General features: G+C 39.8%; 1 protein-coding gene and 1 pseudogene across 3 annotated transcripts in view; both read right to left on the minus strand.

Annotated features, from left to right (window-relative positions):
* Nucleotides 1-22,949, minus strand: part of Lclat1 (lysocardiolipin acyltransferase 1) — a 138,645-nt gene that overhangs the window by 39,934 nt on the left and 75,762 nt on the right. For all 3 annotated transcript variants that reach the window (XM_051169385.1, XM_051169302.1, XM_051169349.1), the window contains exons 4-5: nt 21,323-21,469; nt 16,150-16,266 (exon numbers count right to left, since the gene is read on the minus strand). In XM_051169385.1, the coding sequence (XP_051025342.1) occupies nt 16,150-16,266; nt 21,323-21,469 (264 nt within the window). The remainder of the gene's footprint in view (nt 1-16,149; nt 16,267-21,322; nt 21,470-22,949) is intronic.
* Nucleotides 5,585-6,607, minus strand: LOC127209802 (L-lactate dehydrogenase A chain-like; annotated as a pseudogene).

The following is a 22,949-nucleotide window of genomic DNA, read 5'->3' on the forward strand; positions in this document are numbered from 1 at the left end:
ATGAATCGGATCAACATAGTAAAAGTGGCCATCTTATCAAAAGCAATCTACAGATTCAATGCAATCCCTATCAAAATATCTACACAATTCTTTGCTTACATGGGAAAAAAAAGAAACCAGAATAGCCAAAACAATCCTGTACAATGAAAGATCTTCCGGAGGAATCTCCATCCCTGATCTCAAGCTATACTATAGAGCAACAGTAATAAAGCAACAGTAATAAAAAGAGCATAGTACTGGCATAGAAATAAAACTCTTTGACCAATGGAATCAAATTGAAGACCCAGAAACAAACTCTCACACCTAAGAACACTTGACTTTTGACAAAGAAGCCAAATCCGTACAATGGAAAAAATATAGCATCTTCAACAAATGGTGCTATTCTAACTGGATGTCTACGTGTAGAAAATGCAATAGATTAATACTTATTACCCTGCACAAAACTAAAGTCCAAGTGGATTAAAGACTTCAACATAAAATCAGACACACTAAATCCGTTAGAAGAAAAAGTGGAGAAGAGACTTGACAGAACACCAATAACTCAGGCTCTAAGATCAGCAATTAATTATATAATTCCTGATTGTTTCATGGTTCTTCTTGCTGTAAGAAGTTTACTGTATATGTGTAATAATATAAATGTATATGTAAAATGTAAAAACACATTTAATAATTAAATAAAATGACAGTATTAAATTAAAAAAAGATCAGCAATTAATAAATGGGACCTCATGAAACTGCAAAGCTTCTGTAAGGCAAAGGACACTGTCAAAAGAAGTAAACAATAGCCTCAAAATGGGAAAATATTTTCACCAACCCTTCATCTGACAAAGAGCCAATATCCAAAATATATAAAAAACTCAAGAAATTAAATACCCAGACCAAATTATCCATTTAAAATGGATGGTGGTGAGTGCGACTGCCTCTGACATGGACTCTGGAGCTCCTGATTTGCTCACTTTCACTTGGTGGGGAGGCCCTGCGGGCACACAGAAGAAGGGGATGCAGGCTATTGTATCCAGCTGAGACCTGATAGGCTGTGGTCAGGTGGTGGGGGAGGAGGAGCCCACTCATGTCCAGGTCTAGAGGAGGGAAACAGGGCAGAAGAGGGAAGGAGGATAGGAATGGGAAGATACAAGAGCAGAGATGTAATCTGAATTATAATAAATAAATAAATAAATAAATAACAAAACAACAAAAAAAGAGTAGCTCAGCATTAGACTCCGCAATGGAAGCTAAAACACTAAAGGAACTAATGATGAACGTCCTCAGAAAATGAAGAAAACGAAATGGGGCTGCAGATGAGACTCTGTAAGAAAACAAAACAAACAAACAAACAAACAAACCACCCACAGAAAACGACAGATACCGTGGAACACATCTGTAACCCAGCACTCCTGCTATTGGAGCTGGAGACAGGACTCAGCTAGCTGGCCAGGAGAACACACCACAGCAGTACAACTGGAGCAGCGCTACCTCCACAGAGAAGAAAAGGAGAAAGGACTCCTAACTCCTAAAAGTTGTCCTCTGCCCTAAAAACATTGTGACATTCATGTACTTACACACACAAGTACAAGTGTGAGTGAGAGTGAAACCACAAATGAGAGTGCGAGTGCAAAAGCTCTCCCCACACACACTCATTTAAAAAAAGAAAAGCAGAACTGCCACTTGGTCAAGGACAAGTGCTCCTGGGAACAAACTGGAATGACTGTAGGTCAGTGTAATAAAAGGTGCCTTTGTGCTTATAACCAAATTATAGGATCTATCTAGGTACCTACCTGTAATGATATTTTTTTAAGAATTCTGGAATTTTTTTTTTAATTGCAGAAGTATTATAAAAACATGCTTTCATTTTAATCCCAGTTGTGGGGATGTGGGGTTATTTTGGAATGCTGTAGCAGCTGACTATGATTTGCCTCGTGCTCTAGCAGAAGCATGGTTTTGCAAGCTGCAGATAGTTTCTGCAATTGTGCAATAGTTGGAATTCTGGGAACTTTTCAGGTGGTATGTATACATGCTAGAGCCCCATAGGAGATCGGTGGTTGTTGGTCATTTACAGAGGCTGGTTGCAGTTGCTAGTAGGAGTGGCCAGAGAAGAAACAAAAGGAAGAATTAGATTCCGAGATTCTCCTCATTCATTTCTCCTTTATATCCCTGTTTCTCTGTTATCTAGTGTTAGGGAGTGAAATGAAGACAGGGAAGACAAATGATGGGAAAAAGAACCCACAAAACAGCAAAGACTGACTACACCCATAAACCAGTGAATAGGTAAAGAAAATGCTATGTATATAAAAATCAAGTTTACCACACACCCCCCAAAAATTATGTCATTTACTCAAAAAAAGGGAGGAGGATAAAACTAAAGATTATCATATTAAAGAAAATAAATCTGATTCAGAAAGACAAATATCATATCCTAGGTTTTTCTCACATGGGGTGTGGGGGCGGAGGAGAGGAGAGAGACAGACAGAGACAAAAATCTACATACGTGGGGGCATGGGGAGGACTGCTGAGCTTGCTGAGAATGGAGAGTAGAGGTACTTTAACTTGCTTCTTTCATCCACCCACTTTCCAGATTGCCTGACCTAATCTGCTGTAGACAACACAGCCTACCATTAAAACATCTCTCTTTTCCACCTCCCAAACCAAAACATGTACTGAGGGCTCAACCCCACTTTGTGCCTTAGAGAAGTTATTACTGTTTCTATTCCCTTCCGGTTTCTCAGAAAATAGCTCTGTCATTAGTCCCTTCATGGTCATCTTTTGCTATGCTCCCCCAGCCATTAGTGGGGTTCCCCCTCTGGTTACCAGAGCCCTGTTCTCTTTATCAACAAGCTCACTTATACTCCACTTATACCTTTTCACTACACTAAGCTCTCTGGCTTCTGCCACATCAGTCCTATGCAGCATATTCCTAAGGTCACCAAAAATATGGTGGTTGTACTTAAAGGATTCTTTCAGAATTTTATGCCTAAGGATATTTCTGGCTCCTAGAAACCAATTATCTGAGAGCTATCATACCGAAGGCAGATCCATTGTGTGTACCGGCCTTACAGTCAGACTCATTACAGTGGAAGAGACTGATTCTGATCAAATCAATACCTACAGATAGAAGATATGACCATTTATAGCCATGCACAAAAAAGACAAAGTAGGTTGTTTTTTGAATCTCCATCTATTTTGTAAAGACATGAATAAGGCATTTCTTCAGTGACTCTTTTCTGGCATCTTTGGAATCAAGATGAATCATACTCTATTCCTACTATATGTCATAACGTGCTCTGTAAATATCTCACTCGCAGTGTAACGGAGATGTAAAAATCAGGTATAGTTATGTTTACTGGATCTCTTTTAAATAAAACGTAATTATGCAGAAACCAGAAAACAGGGCACTATTTTGGGATAAAGATGACGATGACAAAGTCAAAGACAGGTAGTAAATGCCTAGGGTAGTAAAAAGGGACAATCTGTTCACCACTTCTGAAATATCAACAATCATAGCTGCTACCTTTACAAATGACACTGTTTCTTATTCCTTTCATTTTCTGTTTTTCCTAGAAGTTAGACTTCATGACTACTTTTGTAACTTAGCTCCTCTGCCTCTTTAATATTAAAGATCAACCCTGGGCTCCAGCCAGGCCAGTCTCCACACAATATCTCATACTAAGGAACTATGCCCTTCCTGGTTTTTCATCCAAACCATCAGGGCCTAACTCAACTTATAATTCCCTAAATTTTATCTGCCTGTCATATGGTCCTTCTCTACTCACCAATTTGTTTATGTCTGTGTGTTGAGATGCGTGCGTGCATCGGGTGCATGTGCACGTGACCATGTGTGGTGTCAAGGCCAGAGTTCCTCAGTCACTTTTAACTTTATTTGTTTACAATAGGCTCTCACTGAATCTTCAAGCTCAATAACTGATTGGACAGGCTGGGCAGCAAGTCCCAGGGATTGGTCTGTCTCTGCCTTCCCAGGGCTAGGATTCCAAGCTTGTTCTATGGTGCTCAGTTTTTGTTTTTGTTTTTTAATTTTATATGCATTGGTGTTTGCCTGCATATTTATCTGTGTGAGGGTATCAGATCCCCTGGAACTAGAGTTACAGACAGTTGTGAGCTGCCATGTAGGTGCTGGGAATTGAACCCCAGTCTGAAAGAGCAACCAGTAAGTGCTTTTAACCACTGAACCATCTCTCCAGGCAGTCCTCAGTGCTTAGCTTCTGAAGTGGGTGCAAGGCAACCAAACTGAGGTCCTTGTGTTTGCACAGAAAGCCATCTCCAAGCCCTCCACTTGGCAAGCTGCACATGTTTTTTGTACTATTGGATCATACACTTTCTAAATGCATTCATCATAAGTTTTTATGCTGATGTTGTCACCAGCACACTTTGATCACTGGTACTATGTGACAAAGACCTTGAAGGGAAGGCATATTTAGTCATTAAAATTAAACATAAGATTATATCTATATAAAGACATCTTTGTTGGAATATCTACATATACACACCTTCAATCCACACAAGTATAAAGATAACACATGCAGACAAGCGCTCTGTAGCAGGCTTCTCTCTCCTTGAACGCTACTTATATTACAACGTGAAGCCAAAGCCCCTGTGTTCCCTTATTATTTCATTTCAGATCTTGCCAATGTCCATCCCTGAGGAATTTAGATGAGCCTACATTAAAAGTAGTAACTCAGGAGTTGCTACAACACATCTTTATTACAAAAAGCAAACAAACAAACAAAACAGACAAAAAAACTAATTATGATCAACACAATGAAGATGCTTTCTACAGATAAGTTTTTAATTTCTTGTAAAGATTTTTAAATTGTGTGTTGCATGTGTGTATGTACGTATGTTTGTTATGTATGTATGCATGTATGTATGTATGTACCTGTGTGTGTACATGCCGTGGTGGACAGGGAGAGCAATCCCTGGGAGCTAGGAACTGATTGCTAGGAACTGAACTCAGTGCTCTTAACTTCAGCTCTCTCTCTAACCTGTTTTTAATTTCTACAGCCTAAGTTAAGCGGAAAACTTGCTTACATTTAACATCATGAAGCCTATTATGGACTTTTTTTTTTCACTGTTCAAGGTTTATTTGGTGTTCTCGTTGGCATGACACTTGGGTAGTTGGTTACATCATCCATGTGCAGATCTTACTTTTTACATACGATTGCAATGTACACTGACATATATAATACACAAAATAGTATCTTTTAGACAGTTATGCACAAGGTATGCATAACAGACTTACACACTGGAGCCAGGTTATAACTGATTGGGAAATCGCTGACCTGGGCATGTTTGGTGAGGGTGCACAGCAGTGACGCAGCAGGCCCCCAGGATTACTGAGGCCTGCACACAATTGGCAGGCTGTCTTGGAGACAGTGGGACTGTCACACTAATCAGGTTACCACTACACAAGAACCACTTAGCACTAGGGTGGAGCTGTGGGAACTGAGGTTTTCCTCAGTCCACCTCAACACAACTGCACTAACCACAGCTCAGATGAGGAGGAGACAGAATGTGGTCTCCACAGAAACCCTGTGGCAGCCTGGAGAGTGAAGTGCTAGGACATGGGGAGACTTTAAAACTGCAATTCTTTCTGGATCCCCCAGAGTGTATCAGCACTCATCTTCACACGGACCTCCTCTTCAGGAGTCAGGGTCACCTTCACAACATCTGAGATTCCATTTTGTCCCAGGACACAAGGGACACTGAGGAAGACATCTTCCTGGATTCTATAGAGGCCCTTAATCATGGTGGAGATGGGATGCGTCCACCTAAGATTCTTCATGATGCTCTCAGCCAAGTCTGCCACTGAGAGGCCAATGGCCCAAGACGTGTAACCCTTCAGTTTGATGGCCTTGTAGGCAATGTCCACGACTTGCTTGTGTACCTCCCTCCATTGCTCCTTGTCCGCATCAGTGCACAGTGCTGGGTTCAGTCTTCAGGGAGACACCGGCAACATTGACGCCACTCCACACGGGCACACTGGAGGCTCTGTGCTCCCCAAGGACCCACCCACGGCAGCTCAGCGGGTGGATGCCCAGCCTCTCTCCCATCAGGTAACGGAACCGAGCGGAATCCAGATTGCAACCACTTCCAATAACTCGGTTTTTGGGGAAAACATTTATTTTCCAGGCCACATAGGTCAAGATATCCACTGGGTTGGACACAATGAGCAGCTTGCAGTTTGGACTGTACTTCACAATGTTGGGAATGATGAACTTGATGATGTTCGCATTTCGCTGGACCAAATTGAGTCGTCTCTTTCCCTCTTGGTGATGGGTTCCCGCTTTGATGATGACCAGCTTCGAGTTTGCAGTCACACCGTAGTCTTTGCCGGAGACAATTTTTGGTGTTCTCAGAAAGAGGCTGCCATTCTGGAGGTGCATCATCTCCCCCTTCAGCTTGTCTTCCATGACGTCAATAAGGGCAAGCTCATCTGCCAAGTCCTTCATTAACATACTGGTGGCACAAGCCATGCCAACAACACCAACCCCAACAATTGATATCTTGTTCTGGGGGTAGGAGGAAGGAGCTGATCTTCCTTAAGAAGATTCACAATCAGCTGGTCCTTGAGGGATGCCATCTTGGACTTTGAGCCTTTTGGGACCACTAGTGTATGACGGTGGGTATTGAGTGCGTGACAGGATGGCCTGTACTTCGCAACAGTAGCTCCAGCACTGTTCTAGATCTTAAAATACTGTTCTCTAAAGACGTGCTTCTTATAACTCTGAAATACGTCACATTCGTTATAGGCACATGGACTATAGATTCGGGGTAATTCCCAGGCACCTGTGTGGCAGCATGCCATGGTTGAGCTGTCAGGTCTTCTGTAATGACATACAACCTGCAAAAGCACAAGTGGTGTAGTGGCCACCTTTAAGAATGTCGGCCGGCTGGGGAGCCCTAACAGCGAGAGACTAGAAAACAGGATGAAACTTACTGACATTGTAAATCGTGAAGACCTGAAGTGATGAGGAAAAGAGAAAGAATCTGATGCACTGGCTTCTAAGAAGGTCAGTGTTAAGGCTTCTGTTTGACTAGCTCAGCTCTTCTCAGCTCGGATAATGGCATTCCTTCCCTTCGAGCCCTATGCACACATACTTTTATTACTTGCCGCTGGTACTTTGGACCACATTTCACTTACTTTATCTTCTTGTAAAGGCCATTTAAAATGCTAAGGAAACAGGGATGATAGGTTATAAATAACTACGTATGAGGCATTTTTAAAACTTCTGTACTCAAAAGTCTTGTCAGGTCTCTCCATGGGATCCCATACTACTGCTTATATCACAAAATTAACCCAAAGAATTGTTAAGTCTAAGGAGACTGAATCACTTCACAATGGCTTTTGATCTACAGACAAGGCAACACAATATAAACACTTCAGATTTTTAAAGCTAAGAAATTTTGTAGCACTATCACACTGCCAAAGGCTAGTTGTTTAAAAGTACATCAAAATCATATAATACAGATTTTAAATATGACAAATAAACCATAAGAAATTACAAATATTTATATATTTGTGAAAGATAAGTATTTCAGTCCTCACAGGAAATCGTCCTGAGCAAGAGACAATGTTCATGGTCAAAGACAAAAAAGCATGAGGCTCTTACAAGAGCTTCCTACATTAGAACAGCAATATAGAAATAGAATAATTTCATACTGTATAATACAAAATAGCCTAAGCAGAATGCAAGTGAACAATTTATGAATTAGGTGTTTTGTGGCAACTGCTGATTTCTGTGCACTTGCTTTGTATGTACAAACACACCATCAAGACCTGAGAGTTCTTTATTTATAATATTCCAACTCTTGACCTTGTAACGCAAGAAATTATACTATCTACAAAAGAATGCAGAAAGAATATTTTGAATCAGAATGAATAAAATCTCGAAGCCAAAACAGAAAGTTGCAATCTTCATTTTAAAAAATGGATACATGTCCAGATTAGCAGCAAACAAGACAAACCTTTTTTGGTCAAACCCAAAAAAGAAACACAGCATGCTCACAATAAAGTTATATAGAGAACCAGAGGTGGCCATGTGCTCCTGTTAAGATGAAGTTATTTAAGAGTTCAGAGAGTTTACTATATTCAGGCCAACATTTGACCTTTACTAGGAACCCATTTTCATGTGAACAGGAAGCTCAGAGCACCGTTACATACACTCCCTCCTGAGCACAGCCCTCCCTTACGCCTTGTTCAAGCAATACTCTAGGGCATCTTATATGCTGCTGCCACATGCTGAGTTTCCAGTGTGACAATCCAGCAATGATATACTGTGCTTTCTTTTCTCCCCTTCTGCCTTCAGGGGAGAACTGGGAGGACATGTCAGTGTATGTAACAATGCTTTCAAGGCCAGTATACACTGCAACAAGCTATCACACAAAAGCAATACTACGAGTTTTACTTACAGATGTTTCTTCTTTCACAATTCTGATTTTTAAAATAAACATTTCATAAATGTCAGTAATCAGCAATTTCCAGGATGCTACACTTAATATAGACATTCTAATGGGACACCAATATATGGAGATAAACAAGAGTTTCAAATGAGTAAAATACATCAATATAAAATGTTCACTCATTTATAACAAAAGTAACTCTGCAGTAATAGAAATATCCTGAGGGCTTCTGTCGGTGGTGGTATAAAACAGCAGACTTTATGTCAGGTCCCTCCTTTCATTTGAGTAGGCATTCTTTACATTTGGCTGGTAATTTAAAAACAGTATCTGACCAAAAACAAAATTTTTCTCTGACTGGAGGCTAGTGTCATAGAATGACTCAACACTGCCTGGCTGTTCCGGTGGCAGAACCTCCTCAGAATGAAACTCACTGATAGAAATTCTAACACTGAAAACATTAAGAACCACATTCTCAATGTACAACACAGACTTGCTTGAAAATAGCTTTGTGTAATAGAGTACCAAGTGCAATGGATGCAAATGATGAAGACTTTTTAAAGGTACATTTTAATATAGATTCATATATAACCAAATTCAATTTCAGTTACATGTTTCTACATTTCTCAAAGTATATACACACGGGAGGGGGCTATCCTGTATAGCTTAAAGAAAATGCAGGAGTAGGTCTGAAACAGCAGTTACTATGCGCATCCACCTTGCGTGGCTCCAGACTGTCATACATCTCACTTTCTAACAGAGAAACCCTGCTGCATGAGTATCTGCCTAGGGCCTAAGTTCTGGAACGAATGTGGCTAGACGTGTTAGGGATAACTCTTGGCTCTGGTGATCTGGGTGGCACACACAACCTTTGCTGCCCTTTTAGAAAGGTAGGGTAACATTAAACTACTGTGGCTATTTTAAAAAAAAAAATCAACTGTGCGCAGCATGCTACTAGACAAAAACCAGAAACTAGGAACTGACTCAGAGACAGTCCTTAGAAATAGCAAAGACTAAAAGAGAAGAGGACTGCAGGGTTTGACAGACAGATGCAAGCAAGACAAAATGCAGAAGCAGAAGGCTGACCAAGAGCGGCCAACCACTTCAACCGCTGGCCATACTACATGATGGGACATTTAGAAGAGGGAATTTTAAAAAACAGACACAGCCACCTTCTTCTATATCCTTTGTGTCCCATTGGTGGCTCAACAGTAAAGAACACTGGCTGTTCTTTCACAGGACCTGAGTTCAATTCCAAGCACCCACACTGGAAGTTAATAACCATCTCTAATTCCAATTCTAGGGGATGGGATGCACTCTTCTGGCCTCCACAGGTACTGCACACATGTAGTGCACATACATATGTAGAGGCAAAAGACACCCATAAACATTAAAAAGTAAAACTAAAACAAAGAGGCTTTCTTTCAGTCATTAAAAAGAAGCAGAATGGAACCATGTTAAGATGACCAAAGAATATAAAAGTTCCATAAATATTTAAGTGCCTTTTTGAAAAACTCTCATTTCTCTAATTCTCAATTCATATGCTATTTTTTATGTCCCCAAGATACTTTAAGGTTTTTTCTTTCTTCCTTTTTTTTTTTTTTTTTCTTTTTGTTTTCTTTTTTTTTTTTCGAGACAAGGTTTCTCTGTGTAGCCTTGGCTGTCCTGGACTTGCTTTGTAGACGAGGCAGGCCTCGAACTCACTGAGATCCGCCTGCCTCTGCCTCCCTGAGTGCTAGGATTAAAGGTGTGCATTGCCATGCCCAGTTTATTTTTATTTCTTAAGACAATGCACTATCATTGTTTCAAAACTCTAGTTCAATGGGTGTTTGAGAACATTCCCTGAACAAATAAACACATATGATTATCCTAGAATGGTACTTTACTGATAATGTCTAGAGTGGATTATAAAGGAGAAATCAGAGCAGGTAAATTAGAAGGGCAAGAACAGAGAAAGGAAGAAGCAATGGTGACCACCATCAATGGGACACAGAGAACAGGAAAGAAGGTGGACATAGCTGTAAGAGATGGTTCCAAGGCATTCTTGGTAGAATAAAGAAAATGAAAATAAAAAGATTTTTCAAAAGCCTTGAGAATAAAGTTTAAACATTTTGGTAATTAGGCTAAGAAAACTGACTGTAAGAATCCAATTATGTGGTATTATTTGTGCAAACAGGAAAACTAGAACCTAGTTGAGCAGTAGTGTGAAAGAGCAGAGAGCGCACACTAACAAACGAGAACATGCTGTAAGCACTTACACGACTGGACCCTAGTCCTGTTTGCTGTGTGCATGTGTGCAAACAGACGCCAGAAGAGTAAGGCTGTCCTTCGGGGCGACTGCTTAAGCTTGACTTTCTTTTCTTCTTTATAACTAATTTTCCTACTTGTATGTAATAAATGTTCTTTTATAATAAAAATAAAAATAAATATCCTTATTTTTAATAGAATAAAGTTATGAGGCAAATCTGAGATTAAATGGCTAAAACAAGGGAAAATGGAGGCCCAGTTTGGAAGAACAGGGACTTCCAATATGATTTTGGGATGGTTGCAAATGTTTCTACTCTAGAGGCAATACAAAGTAAGTACACAATGACAATCAAGTTACCTGGAGTAAATAATATAATAATTCCCAAATGAAATTATTTGTATAATGTACTTGACGTAATTGGTGTTAAAATTTAAGGTAAGAATGTTCCATCCCAAATGTTCACTTGTCCTTAGAGAAGCAGAGATGAGCATGGTAAATAAAGGAAATAGACAAACAAAACAGATTACTATAAACAACACACACACACACACACACACACACACACACACACACACACACGTAACATATCCAAGAAACTCAGAGTGAAATCTTTGGTTAGGAGGGTGGCAAGAAGGAATGATTTTTATAGTATTTGTAGCAGAAAAACTGTGAACTTACATTGAGACGTGACGAGCTTTAGCAGGAAACGAACCTAACTTCAAAGTCTGATCTTTCTACTAAGCCACATGACCCTAGACGAGCTGCTGAAGGAAGCCTGTCTGTACAAGTATGGCACACGGCTCAGCTGGGAAAATTAGGTGACATGTTTGACTGTGGGTTGGAGACTATGCACCCAGGATTGCAACGCCAGACTGAATCATCAGGTCTCAGCCTGAAGCTAGGTAAGTATCTGTGTTTGTAAAAAGCACCATGTCTGATTCTACGGCATACACAAGACAAGGGAAAACATGGACAACTCAATGCCTGGAACACGATGGGCATTTGCTAAATGTTAGGTGGCCATTTCATATAAAATATATGCCTTCCATCTTTTTTTTTTTTTTCCCACTGATGGGAGTTAAAATGAACAAAGAAAACAAAACTGCCATTTATTTCACAATGTTAAGTCACCAAGTTACTTAGGTGGCTCGCCCTACTGATGAGTACTTAACTCTCCTTTAGGTGTTGTTGAGCTTATGTCTCACAGTCGGCAGACAGGCTCTGCTCCATACGGCATGACCTCAATAGAAAGCCAACTGCTAATCTACAAAGATATCTGCAAATGTGAGAAAGCAGAGCAGGTCTCAGAAAATATTCTTGCAAATGTCAAAGGTCTATTGTACAATCATATTTTTTAACATAAGGGAAAGGTCTTGGCATAGTTATAAACGGCTCCCAGCAGTTAAGAAAAGTGCCACAAAAGGTCAGGGTGCATGATATTTAATGCCCTGAATATTTCAATTGTTTGTATGATGCCTGCCTGTCTTTTTTGCCCTCTTTCACATGCGGCTGAGAAGGGTAGCTAAAATTCCATCCTGACTCATTGACTAAAATAAATGAAGTGTGCGCTGCACAGGGTTGTGCCCTAAGCTGGCTTTACTTCCCTACACAAAGCCACTACAGCAACAGACTGTCAGCAGGTAGTGTGAATCAAACCTCAAGTTCAAGAAGTGAAAGGAGTCCCACAGTGGTGCTGAAGCTGAGCTGCCTATAAATGCACTGCTGTTGCTTGCAGTTCTCTCATAGCAAAGGAGGTTACAGTAGCTAACAGAGCCAGCCACACCCATCAGATACCAAATATGCATGAAATGTAGCACTATGTCCACAAACTGAACAAACTGAGCTGCTTTACTCAAGTGTGCTGATCCAAGTTACCTGGTGGGAATTTACGTTTTCTTTAATGATTAACTGAGTGCCACCCAGATTCTTAGGAAGGCTATATCTTCCATTTCTTCCTATGTAGAATTTATTCATTTGAGCTACGTATGGAGAAATATAGACTTGCTTGGTGACTCAATCTATTGATAGACTAAAGTTAGGACTATCTGAGGCATTACATTTTTCAACAGTCATGGCTCTGAACAACATGTTCAAGTGCGGACTACTGTCCCTCTACAGTCTTCAGCCCCCACAAGCTGATGTTGGCAAGGTGACTGCTCGGCCCACACTTGCCCCTTCTTGTTCTTCTTCATCCATGAATTTTCTTTCTCCCTTTCCAGCTCATAGAATCTCCAGTATTCACGAGACACTCAGCCTCTTACAGGAGCCACACATGAATTTTTCAGTACCACAGGACCCTCTTTAAATGAGCACTCTTGCTACTCTTTAGCACAATATTTGCATACTATGTGCCATAAACTTAGCACTTAACATACATGTTAAAGTAGATAGACATTTTTCAATGTGTATCATTTTTATCTCTATCTTCTAAGACTATAAACTTCTTGAAGATAGTCACATCTCAAATTGGACCATACTCTGAAACAAATGTTTTTTAACTCTTTCCCTGGGCAATCTAGCCTAATTTCAAGTTGTTTCAGTAAGACTTATTACTTTCAACTGTACTCACCTGTGCCTCATACTGGTGAAAATAATTATTACAATAGCATCATCTATAACAAAACTCTATAATGGTTGGACCAAATCACCAGAGATTATGATAAATATTATGTTTGGAAGCAGTGGTTTCAAGGTTTAAGATTACATTATACATTTTATTATAATGGATAATTAAGAAAAAAGAAAAAGAGCCAAGTGGTAGTGACACACACCTTTAATCCTAGCACTCAGGGAGGCAGAGACTCTGCCTCTGTGGATCTCTGTAAGTTCAAGGCTAGCATGGTCTAAAGAAAGAATTCGAGGACATCCAAGGATACACAGAAAAACCCTGCTTTGAAAACCAAAACAAAACAAACAAACAAAAAAGATAAAAGAAAGGCCTCTTTCCTCTAAGCTGGTAACTGTTTTTGAGTTTGGATTGTAGTAGCAGCAGCAGCAGCAGCAGCAGCAGCAACAGGAGCAGCAATAGAAAGTTGCTGTAATTAGGAGTCCTATAAATCACCCGTCACAAACACCTATAACATATGTTTTGAAAAGCATGCTAGGACACTACTTTGTATTACTTTCTGGCACTTCTTTAAAGGTTCAATGCAACTAATACTGATTATTTTCATTGGCAGGGCAATTGCACATCCCTGAGAAAGAATATAGCAAGACTCTGAAGCAACCACACAGATGCTAAAAATTGAGGCACTCAAAACAAACTCTGCCGTTACTATTACAGAAACAACCTACTTGTAAAACATTACGTAATTACAGTTACATTTTCCAAGTATTCTCAGTCCCGATAAAACAGACTCTAAAGAGAGACATGGCTCCTTTCCCGTCTCGCTCTGGCTTTGTCCTTAACTTCTGATGCTCTGAACTCCTGTTCGCCTGCCTGTGCTTCCTAAGCAATAGACAACAGCAACATTAAGCTCAGCTGCAGGTGAGAAGCGTAAAGAAGGAACTTTGTGAGGATTTGTTTTAATGTGCTGCCTCTGGAGTTTATTGGAACACTAATCGTGATGGTCATTTGTTATAATAGCAAACAGCAAGATTCCTTTTCACTGTGTACTTAAAAGCAGATCTTCAGAGCCTAACATTGAGAAAGCTGTGCTGGCTTCTCCTTGAGTCTTACATCCTTTTCTAAAGGAGTGCTCTGGACTCTGGCTCTAAGATCCTCTTCACTGCTCACCCTGATGCAGATCTTACCGTTGTCACTAGAACCCCCTTCTCCTGCCAAGAGACCAAATCGGTTCTCAACTGTAAACTGTTTCCCAGCAGTCTATGCCTGCTCCTCGCGTCACCTCACTCAGCATCATACACCCACCTGTGGCCATTATCCTTCCACTCTCTGGCCATCTAGCTTTTTGCCTTTCTTTCATTTAAAGTCTCTCTTAAAACCACACAGGTCCAGCAGGGCGTGGTGGCGCCCACCTTTAATCGCAGCGTTTGGAAGAAAGAGAGAGGCAGGTACATCAATGTGAATTTGAGGCTAGCCTGGTCTACAAAGTGAGTCCAGGACAGCCAAGGCTACACAGAGAAACCCTGTCTCAAAAAACCAAAAGCAAACCAAACCAAAACAACAACAACAACAAAACCCACACAGACTAACTCTAGTCATACAATACATGAAGGAGCACAGAACATATGCTGCTCGGTCTACACTATCCCAATAACTGATGGCTTTCTTCACCTTGCTGTCTGCCCTCATGGTACGTGAAAACTGCTCTGGAGGCTTGTGAGGAGGAAGTGAGCTTGGATATTAAGAACATTTAGCACAATGCCTGAGACCTGTAAATACTCAATGTTAGTGGCTATTACTAGTTTAATAATTATCAACATGTTTCTTCTTTTTCAGTATAATATACAGGTTTCTAGTCCACAATTCTAAAGGAAATAAACAGAATTATCATCTGGTTTTCTAACCAAGGCAAATGAGATCATCTGAATTTCTCTTCATTTAATGATAATATATAGGGGTGTAGGGAACTAGTCACCAGTTCTGGCAGGAAAATCTTCTACTTGTGGTCACTGGCTGGTGCACTGAGTGACAGCTAAGCAATATACACTTCTTGAGTGTGCAGCAAAATTAACAATCAGGTTGTTAGTAAATATTTTTTAGATTTCAGAACAGAGAACATTAAATATATACCCTCATCAACTATAAAATAATCTCTCCGTTGTCTTGGCAGTATTTAGGATGAGCTTTATAAGTAAAAGTTATGTCCCAAAGTCACCCTCTATTAATTGAGAAATATAGTAATGAAACAGTTTCGTGATGTCACATATTCCTTTAAAGAATTACTAAATACATAATAGAAACCATATTGTTAACTGAAAAGAGAGTCTAAGTTAGATGAACTATTACTTAAGAGAGAGGTACTACAAAAAAGAAACGAGAGAGAAGAACAAGAACACAAGACACACTACTTTCTGCAGACGCAAAGAACTCCACCCTCCGTGTGCTTCTATATGCTACAGGCACAGGCACTCAATATCCACTGGCAAAGCGAAAGTCAAGCCAAAAGTCCACATCATATTAGTTATAATCATAGAATTTCAAAAATAAGACAAATTGGCCACAGACAGTTTCGGTTTTACCATCCCAACATGATTTTGGACTAGTACCAAACACTTCTTCAAAATCACGGTACTTACATGTAAAAAAGCTTCATTGTAGCAGATAATACCTAAAGCACATTAAGACTAAAAGAACAGTGATGCCATTTAGAGAAAGAAGTGGACACTTCTGACATAAGGTTTCAAGGTATTTCACGTTAGGCACAGGTAATTTTATGGCATGTACCATTTAGAAAAGGAATGTTGACTAATTGTCATCGGTCAGCATTGCATTACTATGGCTCACTAGATGTCAGAGTCCTGCGTATTTAGCTCACAATCTGGGCCACATTTATTTTAAAGCACATATTTTAAGATAAACTACTTACCTTTTCTTAGACGGTCCACCACAAAAGTAAAGCCAGTAGTTCTTGGATGTAAGACATATTCGTATTTTTGAAGTCCATTCTTCTCAGCAAAATCATTACTCAGAGCCTTGTTATTTTCTGAACAAAATAATAGACTGTTAGAAGCCATAAAGAAGATAGTGAGGTCAGGAAAAACATGAAGAATTACTTGTATAAATGTAGTACTTATGACCAGGCAGAGGCAGGTATATTTCAGTTCAAGACCAGCTTCGTCTACATAGTGAATTACAGCCTAGCCAGGACTAAAAACAGGACTACCTTGCCTGTGCCCAAAAGACACTTACATATTCTGTTGTTACAGACAGTACATGAAGATTATGCAAACATTCTGAATATGCATATGAGTGCCTTGCTTGTGTGTATGGGTGTCAGTGTGTGCAGTGGCCAAGAGAGCCAGAAGAGGGCTTCAGATCCTCTGGAACTGGAGTTCAGATGGTTGTGAGCAGCCATCTAGTTTCTAGGAACCAAACCAGGTCCTCTACAAGAGTATCAACTGCACTTTACAACTGAGCCATTTCTCCAGCCCTACAATCAATCATTTGAAATAACCCCTTACAAAGATCTCAATCTACTGGTACTGGTAGATAGATAGGTGAGATAGATAGACTATCTACATATAATGTTATGAATAGAGTCTTAATAAGTTTCCTTAAATTTATACCTCAAACTTTGAAATTACTTATAAGACTTCAAAAAAGCCAACATATAGATAAATGAGATATAGAAACAAAACACTAATGAGCTAAGATTTTCATTAAAGTCATCTTTATGTGAGGTGAGGATGTTCTGTATGATAAAGCACTAGGCTACCATATGCAAGACCTTAGGGTCAATCCCAGCACCACCAATAATAATAAAATCCTGAAATAATAAAAGTTTAAATGTAATATAAAATGCTAATAAAACTAAACGTTAATAAAAATACAAGGATCTAGACATCCAGAAGAAATAACTAGCAATAAATATATCAGATCAACATTTTCTTTAACCCAAAAATTTAGCAGAGTGAAATATCTGCCTTGCTCCAGCACAGAGTGGCTAATATTACTAACCAAAACCACTGCACAACAAAATAGGCACATGATTAGCACATCATGTACAAACATCTGAACATGGTTTGGCTGAATACAGTTACAGAGACAAGTATATGTTCCAATTGCTGGCAGTAACTTCTTTTTCCATTCCATGAGGTCACTTAGAAATTCCAAAAAGAACCAAACTCGTTATTCAGCAAATACAATTGGAAAATAGTGTTCAAAAATTTGGCCTTGACTAGGAGAGATCATGAACTACTTTCTGATGACAGCAGATGTTAGGACTGTAATTCTCAGCTCTACTTGGAAATTTACAGACTAGTATAAAAAAGTATCTATATAATATACACAACTCTTCTAGGAGTGAATTTAAGATCAGTGAGTTCTCCAGCAACCACAGATGCATTGCACAGCACAATACCCAGCAGATACTCTTACAAAAGGCATGTGTCATTTCTAACGGAAGCACTGAGTCAAATACCCACAGCTCCCTCAGCAATTAAAGGAAAGGCCTTGGAAATGGAAGTCAATAAGCTTGTGAGTATCCTGAGCTGTAACATATTAGTGACAGTACTTCTGTTAGAGCCAGCTACAGACCTTAAAGGGGATTAGCAGTACCAGAGAAACTAGAGATGAACAGTAACTAACATCTCATCAGACTGTTTTCCAGTTGTCAGCGATTCTGGGAATTCTCAAGTATAACTGAATTCTGTTACAGATGTGAATAAAATATACACAATTCTAATATGTACAGTTACAATTTGGGATGTTAGAAATCAGCAGACAAACAAATTAGTGTGGCGATGCTCCCTCCCCTGACTTGCTCTTCCCACTCCTAGGCCATCATTATTAGTAACTGCATTAGCATCCCATTTTCCAACCACAGCCTCTTGTCCTGCAACTTTCCTGCCCTTCCACCCACACCCACAGGACTGCTGGCCACTCTGATCTACTCAAGGCAAGCAGGCATATTCCAACCTCAGCCTGTAGAGCTGCAGTTCAATTACCAAGACGGCGTCTCGCTGCAGATGCAGTCTTCTACCTTGTACACTGGTTCCTACTTAAACAGAAACTTAACAGAGAGGCTTGCCCTGACCACCTCACAGCCTAGTAGCACCCGGCTCCCTTCTTTCACTCGCTATCTTCCCAGCCTGCTTTATTTTTCTACACCAACTCTTATGACAGGTATACAGATTCTTATTGTCTGATTATCCCTTTCCTCTTCGTGGAAGGGAATTAATTTTGTATATAAGGATATGTATTAAGTCACTTTATGTGCAAGAGTGTCAAATTATATGTAGTGTCATTGTTAAACCTGGAGATAGCATTCCTTTCCAGATCAGGAAAACGGAGCTGAAAATAACCACTGTGTTTGCTAATTCTGTGTCAACCTGACAAGGCTGTGTGCGGCAGGCTTTAACTATCAACTTGTCACAACCTAGGAGCACCTGGAAAGAGTCTCAGAGGAATTTTCTGGATCCTGTCTAGGGACTGTCACCCGCTAGAGAGGAGTTCCTGAACAACATAAGAGAGAAAGAAGGAAGCCAGCTGAGAGCAAGCAAGGCGGGCAACCTTCCCCTCTCTCTGCTCTTACTGGGGATGTGACCAGCTGTCTCAAGTTCCTACTTTGACTTGCACACAATGATAGGCTGTGACCTGGAATTTTAAGCTGATGTAAACCTTATTTTGCCCTAACTTACCTTCCAGTTAGGGTATTTATCATAACAACAGAACTGGAAGTAGGACAGTACGTTTATTGTAGAGGTTTTGGAGAAGAAGCCTTTTAGATAGAATTACTATTCCAATCAGTAGTACCCCACAATGTGATGGATTTCAATGCAAATCAACTGTCTTAGAAACAAGAGCACCCTTACCTGCCCTATCAGGCAGCCAACTTCTGCTGGAGCCCATCTTTAGTTTTCAACTATGACTCTGCCCAGAACCCTACCACTGACACACCTAATTTGTCAGGTCCGCCATGGCAAGAACCATTCCCTTAGAGCAAACCCTGATCTCTCTCTTCAAATATCTTAATAAAGTTATATATATCAACAGTATAAAAATCACACAATCTTCTCAAAGGACAACTGATGTGAAAGATTACAATGGTAAGCAACATGAAATGGACAAAGAAACATATGGTCTGTTTGCTGGCTTTAAGGTTATATAAGAGCTGGTCATATATACATATATTCCTAAGAGTGTGTGCATGTACGTGTGTACCTGTGACCAAATGATGACCAAAGCAGATCAAAAATTCAAATTGTACTCATTCATGGGTTGTGGGATTACAGCAACCTGTGTATACTTCATGCTTTTAAATTGCTCAATATACACTGCTTCCCTTAACAAAAAGTTCTAGCCAATTATAGTATACGAAGACAAAATGTATAGAAAGTCACAGTGAAACACACTAATCTAATATGCAAGAAAACTAGATTCAGAATTTAAAGCAGAATATTAAAATGTTGTGTTAGGGTTTAAAATTTCAAATTTAAAGTTAACGCTAATAATTAAATGATGCTTTTTCTAAATTAGAGATATTTTTGTTAGCCTACAATGTGAAGTCAGGTCATGCTTCTTCATTCACTGCAAGTCTTGGAAGAGAAGTTCACATTTCTCTTGGCCATGCAACTTGTGCATCTGGCTTCCACTCTACCCCCACTCAGGTCTGTGTCCCCTCATACAGCGCCCAGCACGCTTCGCACACTCTGCTGGGCCACTCTTGAAGGTATGGCTTATGACCCTGTCCCTTTGACCTCCCTCTACAGAGCTGCTTAGGCCAAGACGTAACTCCTCTCCCAGCCCTTCCAATACTCAACCAGCAAAGCTTTCCATTTATCCATCTATAAAAATCAACTGTGGTTTAAATATAAGGGAAAAACTACTTTAGTGCACGACAGACTATATAGTATCTTATTAATCTTGTTTTTATCTGCTGAGGTAGAAAGGTTCTAAATATGTTCTTCTGTGTCCCATCTTCAACTCAAGCATGGCTGATTTTTCAAAGCCTTTTTTTGCCAGGAGTAGGGAGGTGATTTGAGTATCGGTAGAAAGATCACAAGATTTGAAATTGGTTGCTTTTGGATTATTATATGGAAGAAGTTAAAGGATAAAAGGGTTTATAGGACAAATAATATTTTGGAAGAGAATATATAGATGGACTCTAACATGATTTTGAAATTCAGTTTGTGTAAAGATGAAGACTGATATTTGGAGCTCTAGGACTACAAACAAGGAAAATAAAGGCCTCTTGTGATTGCCTATGATAAGTTCAGTATGGTGGAACAGGAGTCATGGGTCCCAGGGCAGTGGCTGCTTTATTGGCTTGCTTTTGGAACTGTTTTTCAGATAGCCTTCCTCAGCAGCCCAGGCCCGTATTGGGTTTACATGCAGCTTAAGCCAGCACACCCAGCGTCTGCTGAGGGAAGGTGGAAGATCTGAAAAGATATGTTAAGAGGAGGAGTGGGGAAGTAAAGGCAATAAAAGTAAACTGTATGAATGTATGAAATTCTCAAAGAACTAATAAAAATTATATTTGAATCAACATCAAATATATTTTATATATTAAAATAATTTGCATAAAACATCCTTGACACTGAAAGTGTAAGTTTTATTGAAGCTTCACAGCTTCTGTTCTGAGAGCATATTCTAACTCTATAGAATTGACTTATATACACTTTGAGTAAAGTTAATTTGAGTGTATGATGTTTTTAGTTATTTGCAAGGGTTTTTATAATAAAATTGTATTTTAAATTTTCTCTTCTTTTTGGCATTCTCCTTACCCCATAGTACTGGAAACTGGACCCAGAGCCTTACAACAGTCTACTACTGAGCTTTATTCCTAGCCATCTTTTCATTCTTTATTTTGAGACACTGACTCACTACTTAGGCTGGTCTTAAACTTGTGATCTGCTTGCATCATTCTCCTGAGTGACTGGAACTTTAGCACTGTACCATCTGGTCAGGCTTGAGTACCATTAACTGAGTGGCCGTGGGGCATAGCTATTAATGTGGTTGGTATTCACACACTTCACATGAGATTTGGCTGGTGCTTTCTAAGTTTTTAAATTCTGTGACCTGAGCCCAGTCTGTCTCACCTGTGAGGTCAGTTCCTTCTGGAAAGATGAGAAGTTGTATTGGTTCATGGATGTCACAAAAATAATCAATCATGTCTTCAAAATGGCTCTTATCATCCTTCCACTTCCTGTGAACGAAGATAAAGGCGGCAGCTTGCATGGCCCAGCCTAGGAAAAATTGAACAAGCATTTGCATAAACTTTAGTAGCACTGCCCACAAACTACTAAACATAATTTCCAGGTCTTCGACTTTATTTTGCTCTATTTAGTATCATAGTAAGCATTCTATGACATACCATAAATAACATATAAACCACAGTACTTTTTAAAGGAATCTGGTAATCTCGGGGATTGTAATTTTTTGTTTGCTTTTGTTGCTATTGTTTTGAGAAAGCGTTTCTCTGTGTAAACTTGGTCGTCCTATAACTCAACTCTGTAGACCAGGCTGGCCTCTTAACTCAGAGATCTGCCTGCCAGAGTGCAGAGATTAAAAGGTGTGCACCACCACCACCCAGCTAAATTCTTTAAAACATCCTTTAAGCCATAGTTTGCCACTATTATCTCAAGACACTACTGTTTACCAAGTAGTAAGGAAAAAAGGTTCTCAGATCACAGGAGAATTCTATATTTCCTTTTCTGTACTCTCAAACTAAATGCAAATGCTATTTTGAATAGTAGTCACTTAAGATTTTACCTAAATGAAAAGGGAAATTCTAGAATGTCTGCTATGCACATTCCTTGTAGTGTCTATGTGGGCCTACTGCCTTTCTCAGAGGGAGACTCACCTTACTGCTGGAAAGGCAGCCTTGATAAGCCTATCTGTGTTTCAGATGCCTGCCCATCTTTCGCTATTTATAGCCTCTGCAGCTTCTGCTGGAGATGCCTAACTCAGGAGAGCCTATGTACAGTCTCTGGAAAAGCTCACAAAGGATGAAAAACATGGGCCCAACACAGTAACTCTCTAGGCCAACCGAATGTCCATTCTGTCTTCAAACTTCCCCCTGGACTGTGGGAAAGCAGACACCATGAAGCTATTTCTGTCAATGGCAGGAGCATTAGGTACCAGGAGACAGTATGGCCCACAGTATGAAACATGGACTCCCTACCCCTTGGCAGACACTGTGCTGACCTCAGCTCGACTGGCTTGGAAACAGCACATCCTATTCCATTCCTTTGCTTTTCTCATCTTACTGTATTTAGTGAGCCTGTTGAAGCAGGCAACTCCATCAACACTGATGGAGTTCAATTATTAATCTCCACCAACCCAAACAGCTCTTAAGTCTATCACCGGGTAAGCAGGAAGAATGCAGTTTAAATTTAATTTTAATTTTTTAAAAGTAAAATAATAAGGCCAAAAATGTATGCTCACCACCACCCTTGTTACAGGATTTGTAGGAATCACTAATTGCTCCAAAGACTGTTTACTTTTCTGTCACATTCCTAAACCTCACAGAGATGTTTCTAATATTTTGACTTGACCCCAAGTTTGCTGACCTCTTTGCTTGTGCCCTTCTGTTAGACCTTTTCTTTTGAAAACTGTTTTTGTCTTCACATTCCTGAAATGTATTTTTGGTTCTTAACTTTGGAAGCTGGTTTGGCTAAAAATAGAATTTGAGGTTCCAAATCACTATTTCCTTAGAATCTCAGA

The sequence above is a fragment of the Acomys russatus genome, chromosome 1 (genome assembly GCF_903995435.1).
Source record: "Acomys russatus chromosome 1, mAcoRus1.1, whole genome shotgun sequence".
Lineage (NCBI taxonomy): Eukaryota > Metazoa > Chordata > Mammalia > Rodentia > Muridae > Acomys > Acomys russatus.